Source organism: Dermochelys coriacea, chromosome 10, assembly GCF_009764565.3.
Source record: "Dermochelys coriacea isolate rDerCor1 chromosome 10, rDerCor1.pri.v4, whole genome shotgun sequence".
NCBI classification, from domain to species: Eukaryota; Metazoa; Chordata; order Testudines; family Dermochelyidae; genus Dermochelys; species Dermochelys coriacea.
Window position 1 is genome coordinate 85788449 of NC_050077.1, and position 16077 is coordinate 85804525.

Consider the following 16077-nt stretch of genomic DNA (forward strand, 5'->3'; position numbering starts at 1 on the left):
AGGGGCTGAGAGGAGGCCGGGCCCCGCCCCGGTCCGGTCGCCACGGCAACGGCTGGGGCCCGGCCCGGCGCTGAGCGAGACACGGGCACCATGGGGACAGTCCCAGGGCTTTACAGCTCCTGCCAATTCGCCTTCTCCTCGGGGCTCCCCGGGCGGGCCCCGCCGGCGTCCCGGGGGAGAAGGCTGCGCCCGCCCCGCCCCGCCCCGGCGTCCATTCCTGGGCCTGCTCCCCAGGTGAGAGCCGGGGCCGAGCCAGGCCCGGGTGCGCTGCTCGGCCTGGGGGGCCCGGCCCGGCCCCGCTCGTCGCCCGCGCGTGAGGCGAGCCTGACTCGGCCTCGGGCGGAGGGACGCGCTCGGAGAGCCCGGCCGCTCCACGCTGCCCCGCGAGCAGACGCGGCGAAGTCCCGCCTCGGGAGAGACGCGTCCGGGGGCGCCGCCGGGCGAGGGGGCGTTTCCCCGGGCCGCGGCTGTCTGCTGGCGCGGCCCCGGGGCTGCGGTCGCACAGCCTGGCTTGGAGCGGCAACGGCACCGGCCACACGCAGGGCTTCTGTCAGCAGCACCCCGAGCACATAGCGCTGCCGCACCCCAGAGCAGGGCGAGACGCGACAGAGGCCCGTATCTAAACGCTAAAAGAACAGGAGGACTTGTGGCACCTAACGCGTTTCTCCGAGCATAAGCTTTCGGGAGCTACCGCTCACTGCATCGGACAGCAAGGAGCTCACGCTGCTTGGCTGCGGCTCTGGGCTAACCGTAATGGAGCATGCTGTAACTTTCTTTTCTCTGTGCTAGCCAAGGCCTTCCGATGCTGTGTTCCAAGTGATAATAAACCCAACCGTTTCTTAGCACTGTGTGAGTGCCCCTGCAGATGCTGGTGGGGCTGCATCGCTCTCTAAGACAGTACAAGTCTCCCTCAGGGGTCTGCCTTCGTGGGACTTGCTGACTGGAGCTCATGGTGGGAAGCAGAGTGGCTGAAGGGCCTAAGGAGGTGGGGATGCTGCGTGGCTTATACTGGAGGAAGCGTGAGACCTTCAGGGGCTCTGGCTCACTGAAGGGGTCCTCGCAGACATCGTTCCAAAGCTGGGGCCATAGCACTGATCCTGGGGATCCGTGATAGGGTGCTCTGAGGAGAGGTAAAGGCAGGAGGACTTAAGGGGTGCGCCAAGATCAGAAAAGGGACAGAGGTACAACTGACCTTGTAACCATGACAACTTGTTTTGTGAAACAGCTGCATGGCAGTTCCTTCACAGCTCCCTTCCTGCTCAGGAGTGACTCAAAGAGAAAAGCAGCCCTCATGATTCACAAGCAGCACTTCTAGGTGCAGGCTTGAGTCCCAGAGAGCCACAACTGGTGGCTCAAGTGTCACCTGAGTTGCTGGAGCGTGTACCTCGCCAGTGGTGCTTCACACACTTTCAAACTGAAGGTTGCTTCTTTATCTGAGACCTTCTTGGATGCTCCCTACTGCACCTTCCCTACTGCAACAATAGCACCTGGGTCCATGAAAAAGCCCTTTGTGCAGGATGAGGAAAGGCTTAGCCCACACAAGCTGAGTAGGGTCAAAACTCACCCTGCCTGGGCTCTGACCTCATTAACAAACAAATCAACAATAAGACACATCTAGCCCAAGCATCACTGCTCCTAGGGACCTGGCTCAGCCCATGCCCTAGGACAGGGGTAGCCAACCTGAGCCTGGGAAGGAGCCAGAATTTACCAATATACATTGCCAAAGAGCCACAGAAATATGTCAATAGCCCCCCATCAGTTCCCCTGCTCCTACTCTCCCAGGGCCTCCCACCCACTGGCAGCCCCGCCAATCAGCGCCTGCCTCTCCTGGGAACGTAAAAGATGTTAACAGAGTCCAGGACCCGAGTCAGACAGAGGTATAGAAAGAACTCTGCTTGGAACCTTTGCCCGCAGGACATTTTCTCCCTATCCCTCAGAGTGCAGCTTTCTATGAAGACTGCCGAGGCACAGCAGAAGCTTTTTAGATGGCCAGGCTATCTCTGATTTCAGGAGCACATGCTCAGGCTTAGAAGGATTCAATTTTTGTTATCAGTAAATGTTGGCAAACATCGATGTCACCGCACACAGACAAACCGGCAAACAAATATTTCCAGTGGCGATAACAGAAATTTAAAGATAGGCAAAGTAAGACAAATGCTGCTTGGGAACTTCAGAGTCAGCTTGAAGGATATTTACTCTGTATGTTCTGACATATGATGCTGACAATTTGTGCTTTGATATAACATTTTAACTTTTTGAATATCAGGGGCTACTGTCATGAAATAACAATTGTCTGACCCCCCTCAACTTCCCACAACTGTGAAACTTTAAATAGATGAAAGTAAAAAAAACAAACAACAAAATAAATATTGATCCTATCCATCAAAACTGTTAAAAAAAGAAATGAACTTCTGCCAAGCTGCTCATGCTCCACTGAGCACTTGCCAGCTGTGTCCCCTTCCTTTAGTCCAGACTGTGAGGTCACTGCAGAGTTCTGTGATGATACAGCAAAGAACCTTCTGAGCCATGCAGGGAACAAGGAGAAGCCAAGCTGGACTCATGAATCCTCAGGTAACAGCTCTCTTTGTGGGGGTCTCCATTTCAGACTGACTTCACGCTGCTGCTTTCTCTCTCTTTTCAGAGCCCAGAGAGTGCTTCCCAAACCAAAGTCAGCTCCCCATTTACACTGCTTCCCCGAGCTGATGCCATTCGCTCCAAGCTGATCTACACCTTCTACTTGATCGACCACCTTCAGGGACTTAGCCATGCCATCCCACGGCACAATATCAAGGATTTCCTTGGTAACAAGCCACTCTCACTATGCCAACAGCTGGGGTCCTGTGAGAGGGTGGAATGAATGAGGAGCTCAGACACCTCTCAGCATCTCACCTTGAGTGCCTCTCTTTCCCCACAAACCACATGCAGGGACCCCCACCCCCCAGCAACATGCCCTATGCTTCTCGCTCTGCTGGGCAGGCCTGCCAAGTTTCTCCATGCTGACTGGGTAAGCTGAGGTCACTGGAGAGAGCTCTGGGCACTGAGGGTGGAGAGCCCATCTTTCTCCTAGGGTTTGACACAGTGCCCACACTGTGGAATCAGAACATACAGGAGTTTCTCTCCCCAGGAGCAGGATTGCTGACATTAACCTAGCATTGACTCCGGAGGTGGCGTGGGCTTCACAGGTGGGGTTCCTGGAGGTGCCAGCCTGATTCGCTTCCCTCCACATCCTAGCTGCTAAGGGCTGTGTGACGTGGCTGGGGCTGCAGCTGGGCCATGGCTCTATACTGGGGTTTGGGTGAGTTGTCTAAGCTGCTCTCCTACCTGTATTTATTCTCCACAACTGAGGCAGGAAAGGCCTAGATCCTCAAAATGAATGGAAATGGATGGATGTTAGAAGCCTACATACCTTTGAGGATCTGGGCCAAAATGTGTGTTTTTCTGCACCCATGCAGCTCCCTCAGGGGTATCACACAGCAGTGCAGGCAGGGGACAGGCATTTTCACCCCCCCTCCTTACTGACTGAAACGCTCTCCTGCTGGGGACAGGTCTAGCTGTGCTGGACTCTCTGGCTCCTCTTCCTCCCTGCATGTCCTCCAGGAACCCCCTGGGAGGAGTTCTGTGTCACTGTTCCCTACAGACCCCAAGAAGCAGAGGAAACTGATGCTCACAGACCATAACCAGCTGGTTCGTTTCAACATCACCCCAGTCAGGAACACCATCATCACCCCAGAGAAACGCCTACGTAATCGCATCCAAGTGCGCTGCAGCCGCTGGCCTCCCCTGCCCATGTGGGCATCCTGGGTCCTGAACAGTATCCTTTGACAAATCAGGACTGATGTTGCCATCAGGCGAGTAAGGAGGTCTGGTATGAAAAGGAAAAAATAGTTCCCAAGTGTGATAGACAAAATCAGCTGCAAGAGAAGTGATGGAATCCCAGTAGCTTGGAACTGGACAAAGCGGAGAGTTGACCAGCAGGGGGCTGGATAAATTTTTCCATCTCTGTATTCTGTGGTTCTAGTTGTCAGTGCTTCCCACCTGTACATAAGGTCCAATTTAGTGGATGAAATCTGAATTGTTGCCTAATGAGGAATGGAGTAAGTGCCGTGAGGAGGGTGGTCAGGGTAGAGAAGGGACAGAGGTAAAGGCCAGGAAATGGGCACTTTGAGGCTCCAAGCTATTGATGGATGGTTGTTTCTCCACATGCCTTTCTCTGACATGGGTAAACAGCTCATGACCTCCTGTCTACCGGTTCAGTGGCTGAGGCACATTGTTGAGGGTGTGTTAGGATGCTTGTGCTGGTATTTGGGCTTGATGGGATGCTGTATTCCTTTGGGGGTTGTGTGTGGAGCACTGTTACTTCAGCAGTAGAGCTGCTCTGGATACTATCCATTGTCTTATGAGTTCTCAAGTGTGCCCCAGCCCCTGTAGAATAACACAGAGTTTCCCGCATATTTCTCAGCGAGAAACCCCAGGTACCATCTTCAAAAGCTTCATCATCTGTCTCATCTTCCTGAACATGCTGGTTCTTATGATCAAGAGCGGTGAGAGGGAGACAGGGCCTCTGTGTGTGCAAGTAGTGCCAGCCTGGCAGCCTTGGGGGCAGAACCCCTCTGTGCCTAAGCATATATAGTGTTTGTGGGCTCAGGCCCCTGCAGCCTGCCTCCAGAGGCAAGACTGGGCTCCTGGGGCAGTCTATAATTGGAGCAAGGAGGCTGCCAATGAGAACCAAGTTATGGTGGTTTTGTGGTGTAGACACCTGTCCATGATGCATTGAATTCAGAGCACCATCTAATTTCAGCTAAGCCATCAACTAGTCATCAGATGGTGACTGCTCTCCATTACCGCTGCCCTGACCTAGAGCCAGTGACATAAAGGTGGAGAGCTCAGAGCCCATCCCCAGTCTCTGGGCATCTCAGCCCTCGTTACTGGACACCAATTCCTTCCTCAGGCTCATTCCCCTGCTCAAAATCTCACCTCTCCCAGCTCTTCCACTCCTGGCTGGTGCTGTCTCCCCTCCACGTCCCTATCTCCCACAGGGCTTAGGCACTCAGCCCCCACTGTTCTTTTCACTAGGGCTATGTCCTTCTACAGTGCTCCACTTGTTATAGAGTCTCTTGTGCCTGGTAGAGATTGAAGTCCCTGGTCCAAGGAGGCACAATCCAAGCTTGGGATGCCTGAGAAAGGATGTGGGGGAGGGAATTGCTAAGGCCTCCCCTGTGCCACTTCCCCCAAGAGTCCTAACATCTCCAGTCTCCACTAGCCAGAAGCCACTTCCAGGGCCAGAGGAGGAGGACTTGACTATGCTAAACATTAACTAGCACCTTAGGAGTGTATGTACCAGCAACACGTGTCCTGAACAGTCTGCCCCACAGGGCACAGCCATCAAATGCCTGCGAGTTCCCAGAGACCAGTTACTCAGTGCTTCTCAACTGGTGACCTCCCTGCAGCCTTCTGACTCCAGGTCTAGCTTTGCCTCTGAGCATGGCACGATCCTCAGCTGGGGCTGGACATATTGAATAGTCAGTGATACACAAGGAGTTTCTGCCCATCCCCCCCCCTTCATGCTGTTTCCCTTCCCCAGTCAACACTTTGCTGGAGCCAGGCTTCAGCAACTGTCTCTTGTGCTTCCCAGAGGTGATGGACAAGATGGATGTCAGCCTGATGAACCTGAAGCTCACCTTAGAGGTGACTGTCTGGGTCATCCTCCTCATTTTTATCATGGAGATTTTGCTGAATTGGATTGTTAGTTTCAGAGGCTTCTGGAAAAGCAGCTGGAATGTCTTTGACTTCAGCATTACCATAGTGGTGAGAGACACGGGGGAGTCTACAGGGGAGGGGAAGCAAAGGGCAATGCATGGACCACAAGACTAGCTCCCTATTGCTTCATCACCTCGGGTAGTCTTGTGCCCAGAAAGTTCTGGTGGGACTCACAGTTCAGGGGGTTTTCTCAAGGGGTCCCAAAGCAGGACAGAGACTGCTCCTTTTTGGCTACTCAGGCTCATTATTGGTCATGTATTGTGGTGCCCAAATGCCTCAGAACTACCAGTAGTTTTGTGATGCTTACATCTGCCCTGTAGGGAGTTCCAGTCCATCACCCAGTTCCAGCATCACCACTTTGGGCTATGGGGTGTCTCTTCTGGCCCCAGCTCCCGGAGTCATGTGATTGTGAAGCTCAACTTTCATTATAGGCAAAAAAATGTAAAAGGGAAGTTTCTGGTTAGGATGAAAAGCTGGAAAATATGACCCCTAAAGGCTCAGAACTTAGAAAGCAAAGACAAGACCCAGAATTTATTATTTTTAAAGCCATGATTCTGGGGGCACTGACTCATGCTTTCCAAACCTTGAGAGAAGAAGGCTGCAACGCAGAGGGGCGGTAGCGGGTTGATGCCCTGTTAAGTGGCTGTGTGGGGGGCAGGTGGGGTGTGGCTTGGCCTGACTGTACTGGGCAGCATAACCTGAACATGGTCATCTTGCTGCTCTGTTCCCTTGGCTCATAGTCCGTGATCCCTGAGTTCCTGGACATCGTTGGCGTAACCAACAAGATAGCTGCCATGAGACTCATCAGGGCCTTCCGCATCCTCCGCACCTTAAAGCTCTTCTCCAAATTTCGGCAAGTTCGGGTGATCATCCTGGCAATAGCAAAGACCTTGAAGGTACAAAACCAGTGAGGTGGGGGCATGCTGAGACAGGTGCCAGAGCTGGGGGGGGAGGGGGGGTCTGCATGTGTGCCAAACTCCTTCCTTCCTCCGATGAAGTGAGCTGTAGCTCATGAAAGCTTATGCTCAAATAAATTTGTTAGTCTCTAAGGTGCCACAAGTCCTCCTTTTCTTCCTTCCTGTTGGTTAGTCTCCCAGCACTCAGCCTTGCCCTGGGTACATAGCACTGGCCTCCCAGCACTGCCATCTGCCCCTTGCCCCCATTTACGGAACCCCAGCCCCTATTGCTTACACACTGATAATTTTTAACAGCCCGCCACAAGCCCTTGGCTGTATCTGCCCCATTTTGCTCCTCGCTACTGCAGGCCTTGGCCTAGCCCACCCCGTTGCTGAATAGCATCCTTGTTCTATGTCTAATCTAGACTGTAAACTCCCTGGGCAGCATCAGCCCCCAAGCTCCCCTCAGCCCTGGCTCCTCTCTGCTTCTCCCCTGCCCAGGCCATGACCTTCATCCTGCTGCTCTTGCTGGTTTTTTTCTATGTGTTTGCCGTATCTGGCATCTTCTTCTTTGAGAGCTACAGTCGGTCAGACCGCACCGACCTGGAGTTCAGCATGTATTTCAGGTACATCTCCTTCCTTACGTTGGTACAATGCCCCATCACCCAGCAGCGAGACACCCTCCTCCCTCTGGCCACGGGGGGGAAGGGGAGAGCACTGTTCTACTTTCACCTTTCTGCTCCTGTTCCTCAGCTGGATGATCTCACAACCTCTGGGAGGACATGGGGCTGCAGAGCCAGGTGGAAGGAGTGGAGCAGTGGGGATGCAGGTGGCCCTGGGCTGGGAATACATTGACACTTTACAGCTTGACACTGATGGGTGCTGGGCTCCAGGGGGACACCCCAAGGCCTAGCAGCTGCCAAAAGCTGGGCTTTGTGCTTGATGACATGGCCCTCCGTCGGACTCCAGTGCCTTCTCTTTGATGTACCTATGTGGTCTAACTCTGGAACTGCTGAGGACAGTCGTAGTGCCATGTAGCAGTGATACAAGGCTGCAGCTCACAAGCCCTGGCCAGTGTCCGAGTTGGACCATGTTAGTCTAGACCTCCATCTGACGGGGGCCTGCCCGTTGTGCATGGCAGAATGCTGGGGCCAAGCAAACTGCTTACCTGAGTGTCATGCTGTTACCTTCCCAGCATAAGGGCCACAACTAACTGATGCCAGCCCCCTCCTGTACAGCATCACCACTGCCTCTGCGCTTAGACTCAGCCGAGAGATCACTAGCAAAGCAGCGGGTGGCCCTGAGCCAACTTGGACCCCGCAGGCTCAATAGGCCTCAAGATCAAAGCAGCATGCCCTGAAGCTGTTCTCTGCCCGCAGAGATATCCCCAACACCTTGGTGACACTGTTCATTCTCTTCACCATGGATCACTGGTACGCCTTGCTCCAGGACACCTGGAAGATACCCGAGATGAACAAGGTCATCAGCAGCCTCTATATCATCCTCTGGCTGCTGATTGGATCCTTCATGTTCAGGAACATCTTTGTGGCAATTATGGGTAAGTGCCTGGGCCCCACACACTGCCCAGGCCGCAGGAACACTACAGCCTCCCATGCTGGCACACGGTGGGGCTCTGGTGGTCCCCATGCAAAGCCCTCTGCCCACAGTGGCTCCCTATTGCTACATCTAGTTCCCCTGCAAAGCAAAGTTTGGGCCCTTCTCAGCTTCTGGTGGCACCTGCTTCAGGCTAGTGTGGGAGGCTTCCACCTTATAAACTCAGGACAGGTCTTGCCCGTGTCCTTGCAGACTCTCTGGACTACTAGAAATCTCCTAGAATCACAGCAGGACAGGGACTACGCATGGGAAAGCAGAGTAACTGGTGGGTGGGGATTGTGATTTGGTCACAGCTGTTTAACTGAAACATCTGACAAACAAGGAGGATGGGTGCCAAAGGTTCAACACCAAAGGGCTGAGGTTTGGGGTTGAAGGAATCCCAGCTCTCTGGTACTCCAAGGAGACCGCAAGCAAAAAGAAGGTACAATTTGATGTTCCTATGATAAAAGACAAGCAGAAATAAACCCTGTTTTGAAAAATAACCTTCTGGCTGCTGCCCTAGATCCCAGCTCACCACGTATAAAGTCTAGTGGGTTCTGTACAGCAGTAGCACACAGAAGGGTAATAGTCTGTAGGGAAGCCTTCACCCCCCTGCACTACTCCTTCTAAGAACCTCAGGACCCCCCCAGGCCTAATGGGGGCTCTGGGTTTGTCAGTGACTAATTTCCAGATGATCCGGAGTGACCTGGCTGAAGAGGTGAAGCAGATAGAGGCCCAGAAGAAAGCAGATTTATTTAAAACACAGATTATAGAGAGGTGAGTGAGTACAGCACCCACCACACCTCGGGCTGGTCTGGGGACTATCACACCATCTAGTCTGCAGCCCAGGTCACTGCCCCACTACCATCACACCAAAGTATGACAGCCCCCAGATGATGCAGCTATCCTGTACCCTAGCAGAGACTGATGGGCGCCAGTGCCCAAGGCCCCTGCAGTAGTGACAGATGATTATGTGAGATGGTTGAGGGTGCAATCCAGACCAACAAGGGATTGAGTCACCACCTGCCCTGTAACTCTGGTCTCTCATTCTTTGCTACTTTAACTCCCTGCCCAGCATGTTCACAGTCAGCAACAAGCAGGCAGGTCCCATCCCGAGTGTCTGTGTGCTTCATAGCCCTGGTCCAGCAGGTCTGACCCCAGCATCCTGCCAGCCACAGTCCCTGCTCTCTACCAGCCTTGGGTGCTACTTGCAGCGTGATGTCAATAAACACCCAGTCCTAAATCTTCCCACATTCATGTGCTCTAATGTCCAGTGCTCAACTGGACAGGTCAGACATAATATGGCTTTTTTGTTCCTCAAGACACAAAGCATCACAGCACATTTACTGGGATAAATACACACATTGCTACATGCACAGCATTGAGTTGGTTTACAGTAAAAAAAAAAAGGAGTACTTGTGGCACCTTAGAGACTAACAAATTTATTAGAGCATAAGCTTTCGTGAGCTACAGCTCACTTCATCGCTGTAGCTCACGAAAGCTTATGCTCTAATAAATTTGTTAGTCTCTAAGGTGCCACAAGTACTCCTTTTCTTTTTGCGAATACAGACTAACACGGCTGCTACTCTGAAACCAGTAAAAAAAAAAAAAAAAAAAAAATCTATAATAGGTCCTAGGGTTAAGGATGCCAACAAACAGGAATAAAAGGTTACAACACATCTAAAAGTCTCAGACTTAATCTAGATTTCAGAGTAGTAGCCGTGTTAGTCTGTATTCGCAAAAAAGAAAAGGAGTACTTGTGGCACCTTAGAGACATTTATTTGAGCATAAGCTTTTGTGAGCTACAGCTCACTTCATCGGATGCATTCAGTGGAAAATACAGTGGGGAGATTTATACACACTATATAAATCTCCCCACTGTATTTTCCACCGAATGCATCTGATGAAGTGAGCTGTAGCTCACGAAAACTTATGCTCAAATAAATGTTAGTCTCTAAGGTGCCACAAGTACTCCTTTTCTTTTGAGTATCTAGCAAGATGCAGGCTTTGTTCAAGCTTTTATCTCTGACCAGTCATTCATCTTTGCAACCATGGCTAGCTTTCCCTGTCAGGACCTTCCACAGAAGTACCAGGTGCTGGTTTTCCTTGTCTTCCTAGGTAAAAGATCTTTGCCTAAGAAGGTTTATCACCTACACTTAACTGCCAGTGTAGACATAGCCTGACAGATAAAACTTTTGTCTTTCAGAGGTGTTAACTCTCCCTCTGCCTGAAAGAAATTTTGGCATGACAAGCACCCGTGAGAACAGCACGATTTTGGTAGGAGTGCTCCTGCCAACAACAGAAACGCTGCTGGTTGGGGGTGGAAGTTTGTCAGCAGGAGAGCCGATAAACAGCAGCAACACTGCACGACTTACAGCGATACAGCTGTAATGACAGCCATGTTGCTAAAAGCTCTGGAGTGTAGACACAACCTCAGTTCCCAGAGACTTCAATCCCTGCTTGGCTGAAGGGCCTGTCTTTCTAAGCTTGCACAAGTTCTGTTCCCCTGAGTCTGTCCAGTGACATGCCAAATATGGCATCTGTCCATGCTTTCTAGCTCCTGAAGTCCAAAGTCTTTGTTTCAAGAAGCTGATTGTCTCATGCTACTTCCCCCTTCCTGTGAGCTTCCCACCCCCTGCATGTAAATGGGGCTGCCATTGTTTTGAGACAGGTGCCTTTCCTTGGTCTGGGAGGGACCCTTTTTCTCCCTGGTTGAACAGACTTAAAGCACAATATCATTAAGTATCCAGATTCCTCATACAGGATTAATACAGACATCTCTCAATGATATTACTCACCAGTTTGGCATTAGCTTCCAGAAAAGCCCTCACTTGAGACACTTTTGTAATACAGTGATACTGCATTCAACCAGCCGATTCCATTGCTGATCATTCAGGCTCTTTATAGACCAGTAAATCTTTGCACTGGACACTTCTGAGGTCACCCCTCAAAGTGATGTTCATTCAAGCTGAGTAAGGCAACAGGGAGTCTGGTGGTGAAGGAAGCACCATGTTCTTTCTTCCTCCAGGGGTTTAGCATAATAGTTTTGTCTACCTAATGTGTAAAAATGGACCTTTGTTCTCCTTGCCTGAAGACCAGGCTGACACATTCCTCTGTTTAGGGCAGACTCCCCCAGCATGCCCAGTTTAGTCATAATTGCAGCACATATCCATAACTCTCAATCCACACCATATACATACTGATCAATAGCATTCTTGTGATGCAAGTTAGTAGTTCTCAAAGGATAGTGAACAAAATGTGCCTTGTGAGATATTACAATAGCGTGTAGGCTTTGAATACTGGGGAGTTACGGTCACAGAGATATACCCAGATAATCTGGGCAAGTGACCCACACTCTCACACTGCAGAAGGCAAAAGCCCCTTGTCACAGATCCACCAGATTGGTGCTATGCCCCAGCTTTGGAACAGTCTCTTGGAGGGGCCCCTTTGGTGAGCCAGACCCCTTGGGGGTTTCACTCTGCTTTCAGGGTCAGCCACATACTCTCACCACCTCCAGAGACTGAACCTCTGGGGCTCCATCCCTCCTGCTTCACAGTATGAGCTCTGCACAGCAAATCCAACTGCAACAGCCTGGCAGAGACTTGCCCACTCTGCAGGGACTAAGCACCTCACTCAATGGCTGCAGGGAGACATGCTGTGAAAAGAGTTTGGTTTATAGTCACCTGGACACAGCCTAAGAAGGCCTTTGGGCAGCACAGAGAAATAAAGGTCCATGCTGGTCAGCCTAGAGCACTTCATCAGCCCCATTGCTGTGAAGCCCAGTTCATGCTTGGTCTCTTCCTGACTGCCTTCCTTAGTTCCTAAGAGAAAAGCCCAGTCCTTATTACCCCACTTTCCCTCTCCACATCCTTTGTTCCCTCTAATGGGTTAGCAACCACCTTCTAATTTCCAGCCTGAATTTGTTCTTGTGCCAACATTGTCCTTTAGCTTCAATAGCCCTTCACCCTCCCTGGTGCTTATCTCCCTGTGTATTTATAGCTAGCAGTCATAGCCCCTCTCTGCCTTCATTGTGCCAGGCTAAACAAGACCAGCTCTTCCAGTCTCTTCTCATAAGGCAGGACCTCCGTTCCCCTAGTAGCTCTTCTTTGCATCTGTTCCTTGCATCTGTTCCAGTCTAAATTCACTTTTCTTGCCCATGGGTGACCAGAACTGTACACAGTGTCTCATACACTGGCATGAATACTTCTCTCTGCTGGAAACATCTTGCTTGCTAGGAGCAGATTTGCATTTTTTGCAGTGCATCACTGGTAGCTGATACTTGATCACAGGATGACTAACACACCCAGCTCTCTCTCTCCTGCTGTTGCTTCCAACTGAGGTTTGCAAAACTTAGACTCTAAGTGCATGACCTTGAACTTTGTGCAAGGCAGTGACCTCCCCTCACAACCAAGGCCACTGCCCTATGGCTTACATCCCTTCTGCTGCGGGGCAGGGATAGGGATCTCCTGACACAGCCAACATCCATGCCATGCACCCTTCCGCTCCCTGCTGGGAGCAACTGTACAGCCAGTGCTCTCCCAGGGCAGTCCCATGTGGGTTCTCTCACTCCTTGGGTTTGGAACCTCATTAATATCCACTTTTTGACTATGTAGGAGACACAGTCAGCCCATCTCAGCAGACAGCCCACAGATGCCCTTAGTGAGCATAGGCATCCATAAGCATTAAGGGATGGCAATGATGGGTAAGAACCTGAGGAACCTGTCCCGCAGAGCAGTGGGTACAGCCCCCACTGCATTCACCAGAGCACCCTGTCCTCAGAAGGGCAAGGAGTGCTGGGTTTGGCCTTAACTCAGAGAAGTCAGCCCTGGGCACAGGCACCTGCCTACACTACAGGACTCTGTCCCTGCACCCATGCCCACCCTAGCTGGACCTGGACAGCTTGCCTGCCAGGCCCTTTATTCCAGGCCATGCTGTGGCTGACCTGGATCGCCATCTGTGGCAGGGTTTAGAACCAGCAGTGTTTCTCTCCAGTGATATGTTGAGTTCCTCTCTCTTCAGCAGGTCTCAGGCCTCAGGCTTGGAGGTTTGCCCAGGAGCAGAGGCAGCCCCTAGTGCGCAGCAGCCAGAGTACAAGGTGGTAGCGAAGCAGAGTGTGAAGGACTGTAAGTGACATGTCCCACATAGGGCAGGGGGAGTATCCACCTAGCTGCAGGAGCCTGAGCAGAGCTATGCTGAGCTAACTCGGCTCCTGCTCTGCATCTCATTGTGCGGGGGGGAGACTAAAGTCCAGGGATACCCCTTCCTGGGAGCACCAAACTCAAGGCATTGGGTGCAGGGGCAGAGAGCAGCAGAAGGGAGGACCACAGCAAGCCATGCTCCTTTCCCCAGCAGCAGGAGCCCCTGTTCCATGTGCAAGGGGAGGGGGCATTAGAAACAGAAGGGCCCTTTACCTCCCCTCACAGCAGGGCAGGAATCTCATACCACCATGCAGAAGGTTCACGTAAATCATGGGGGGGCCTTTGCCTTTGCTAGTGGACTGGGAGACGTACATCCACCAGAACCTGCAGAGCCTGGTGGAGGTCAATGAGGATGGGTGGGTGGTGTGGCCCAGCGACTCCCTCTTCCGCTACTTTGAACTGCTGGAGCAGCTGCAGCACAACCTTGAAGAGCGCAAGAGGCTGCAGCATTATGCAGGTGAGTAGGAGGCAAACAGCGGGGTAGGGGGCAGGTTCCTGAGCACACAAGGGAAGACATGCTCCTTCCCCTCCTTTGGGACACTGCCTGGCCTTCTTTCTGCCTTCAGCATTTCATTCTTCTCAGCCCCTCTCCCACCAGTGAAGCAACCCCCCAGCTAGGGAACAGGGCTCCCTGCAAGGCAATTTCCATGCCCCAGGCCTGCTCCCTCCCCAGTTTGCTCTTGCGGCAGGGCATGCTCATTGCTATTGACCAGGAAGGCTAGTTGTCCCCCATTCGTAACTAGGTGCCCAGAATGGAAAAGACTGTTCCAGGGGCAGTCACCTCAGGGCAGGGTCTGCTGTGCACTAGAGCCCTGTCTTTGCCCCATGTCCTGGTACCAGCACCCCAGCATTCTCCTAGGCTGTACTGCATTGGATTGCCTACCCCTTCCATTTATTTCTCTGACCTCCCTGGGATGTGTAGGTCCTCCCAACTTGGCACAGTGATTACATGCTCAGACGATGCTATCTAGCCTCAGCTTCCCATCATGCTGGTAGATCAGCACCTCTCCACCCCTGCTGCTCAGCACAGCTGCACGAGTGGCTGAGTGGCTCATGCCCCCCCAGGACCACAGCAGCTCCCTACCAGCAGAAAGCTGCTAGCTGCAGAGATCTGAGCACAGGAGTGTTAGGCCCTTGCCATTCTGCAGGACTGTCTCCTCCATTCATCAGAGTAGCAGTCGTGTTAGTCTGTATTTGCAAAAAGAAAAGAAGTCTAAGGTGCCACAAGTCCTAACAAATTTATTTGAGCATAAGCTTTCGTGAGCTACAGCTCACTTCATCGGATGCATCTGATGAAGTGAGCTGCAGCTCACGAAAGCTTATGCTCAAATAAATTTTTTAGTCTCTAAGGAGCCACAAGTTCTCCTTTTCTTCCTCCACTTATGTAATTCACTACAAGCTGATCAGCCCCTATGGTTGGGGGACAGGGGCATTACTTTACCAGCAGCAAACAGCCAGACCTCTTCTACCTTTCTTCTTACAGTCATGGCCTTATTAAACATGGAGGACAAGTAGGGAGCCATGTCCAAGGGACTCTGTGCAGCAGGAGAGCCCTTCCCGCAAGGGGAGAAGTCAGCACCACTACGCTACAGAAAGAACTACAGAACTGCCAGCAGGAACAGCTGCCCCAACCCCTCCCTCCCCTGGATTTCCACATTCCCCCTCCAATACCCACACCAATCCTGTTTCAGGTTTAAGGCAGCTGGCCTTAGAGGCAGTCTAAGACCTGGGCTAGATTAAATAGGAAGTAGCTGACCTTTGTATTCTTGGCAGCATGGGCTGATTACACAGCTGATTCAGCCGTCCTCCCCAGGGGTCAGCCCTCCATTCCCTTCCCTTAGCTGTGGCTGTCCCCCCTGCACTGCACAGCACAAGTGCCCCACAAACCTGCCTCCCTTTTCCCTTGGGGTGCTGATGCAGGCTAACTGCACCATGGTTGGCATGCTGGAGCTGCCGACCTTCTCCAACAAGGATACTGGGTCTGGGGCAACTCAAGAACCAGCCTCCAACCTGCAGGCCTTGCCCAGCCTGTGCTACGTAGTAGTGCTTTGGGGAGGGTGAGGAAGTGCTTCCCCTCAGCTCTCTGCAGGAAGTGGCCAGCAGTGGCAGACAGGGAAGGGATGGCAGAGCCTAGATTCTTTATAGATCCAGTTTACAGGATTCCCATCTGCTCTTGCCCACGGCAGCAGTTCCTTTGGGGTCCTCCATTACTGGTGCCACCCCCGTCTGCTAGCATCAGGAGAGCTAAGAGGCATGGGCTAGAGGTCAGCACTGCTATTGTGGGAAGTGGGGCTCTGTTCCCAGTTCCTCCAGGACAGGCTGCAAGATCACAGGGAAGTCTCCCCATCCATAGAACAGGGATAAGGCCCAGCTCACAGGAACACACAAATTGATTCTTTAGCCGGAGACTAGGCTTGTCTCAGCAAACTCAACCCGGGCACTGCATTCCCTGCAGCACCTGGGTTGTGAGCCTGGGTACTGCCCAGTGCCACCAGTGGTTGCCTGGGGGAAGCATCTCCTCCTCTGGGGGATGAGCCATTGTGCCTGAAGAGCAGTCCTCTGTCCTGGGCACAGCCCCTGCCACCTAGGTCCACAGCCTGGGCTGCCCTCTCCTAAGCCTGCAAGGAGCTGGC

At 52.3% G+C, this 16077-nt stretch overlaps 1 protein-coding gene across 1 annotated transcript; it reads left to right on the top strand.

The window, feature by feature from the left end:
- Positions 1-5: 5 nt before the first annotated feature.
- CATSPER2 (cation channel sperm associated 2) lies at positions 6-16010 on the top strand. Its single transcript, XM_043494157.1, has 11 exons — positions 6-3004; positions 3598-3811; positions 4473-4541; positions 5633-5805; positions 6498-6653; positions 7155-7279; positions 8033-8211; positions 8924-9023; positions 13266-13369; positions 13740-13901; positions 14928-16010. The coding sequence occupies exons 1-11, from the start codon at positions 2858-2860 to the stop codon at positions 14957-14959; spliced, it is 1461 nt and encodes a 486-aa protein (XP_043350092.1). The 5' UTR covers positions 6-2857; the 3' UTR covers positions 14960-16010.
- The last annotated feature ends 67 nt before the right edge of the window (positions 16011-16077 follow it).

Coding starts and splice junctions, on each gene's coding strand:
- CATSPER2 (XM_043494157.1), top strand. CDS start 2,858: ATGAGGAGCTCAGACACCTCTCAGCATCTCACCTTGAGTGCCTCTCTT. Junction 3,812..4,472: donor GGCATCCTGGGTCCTGAACA/GTATCCTTTGAC, acceptor GAGAAACCCCAG/GTACCATCTTCAAAAGCTTC. Junction 9,024..13,265: donor AAAACACAGATTATAGAGAG/GTGAGTGAGTAC, acceptor CTCTCTCTTCAG/CAGGTCTCAGGCCTCAGGCT.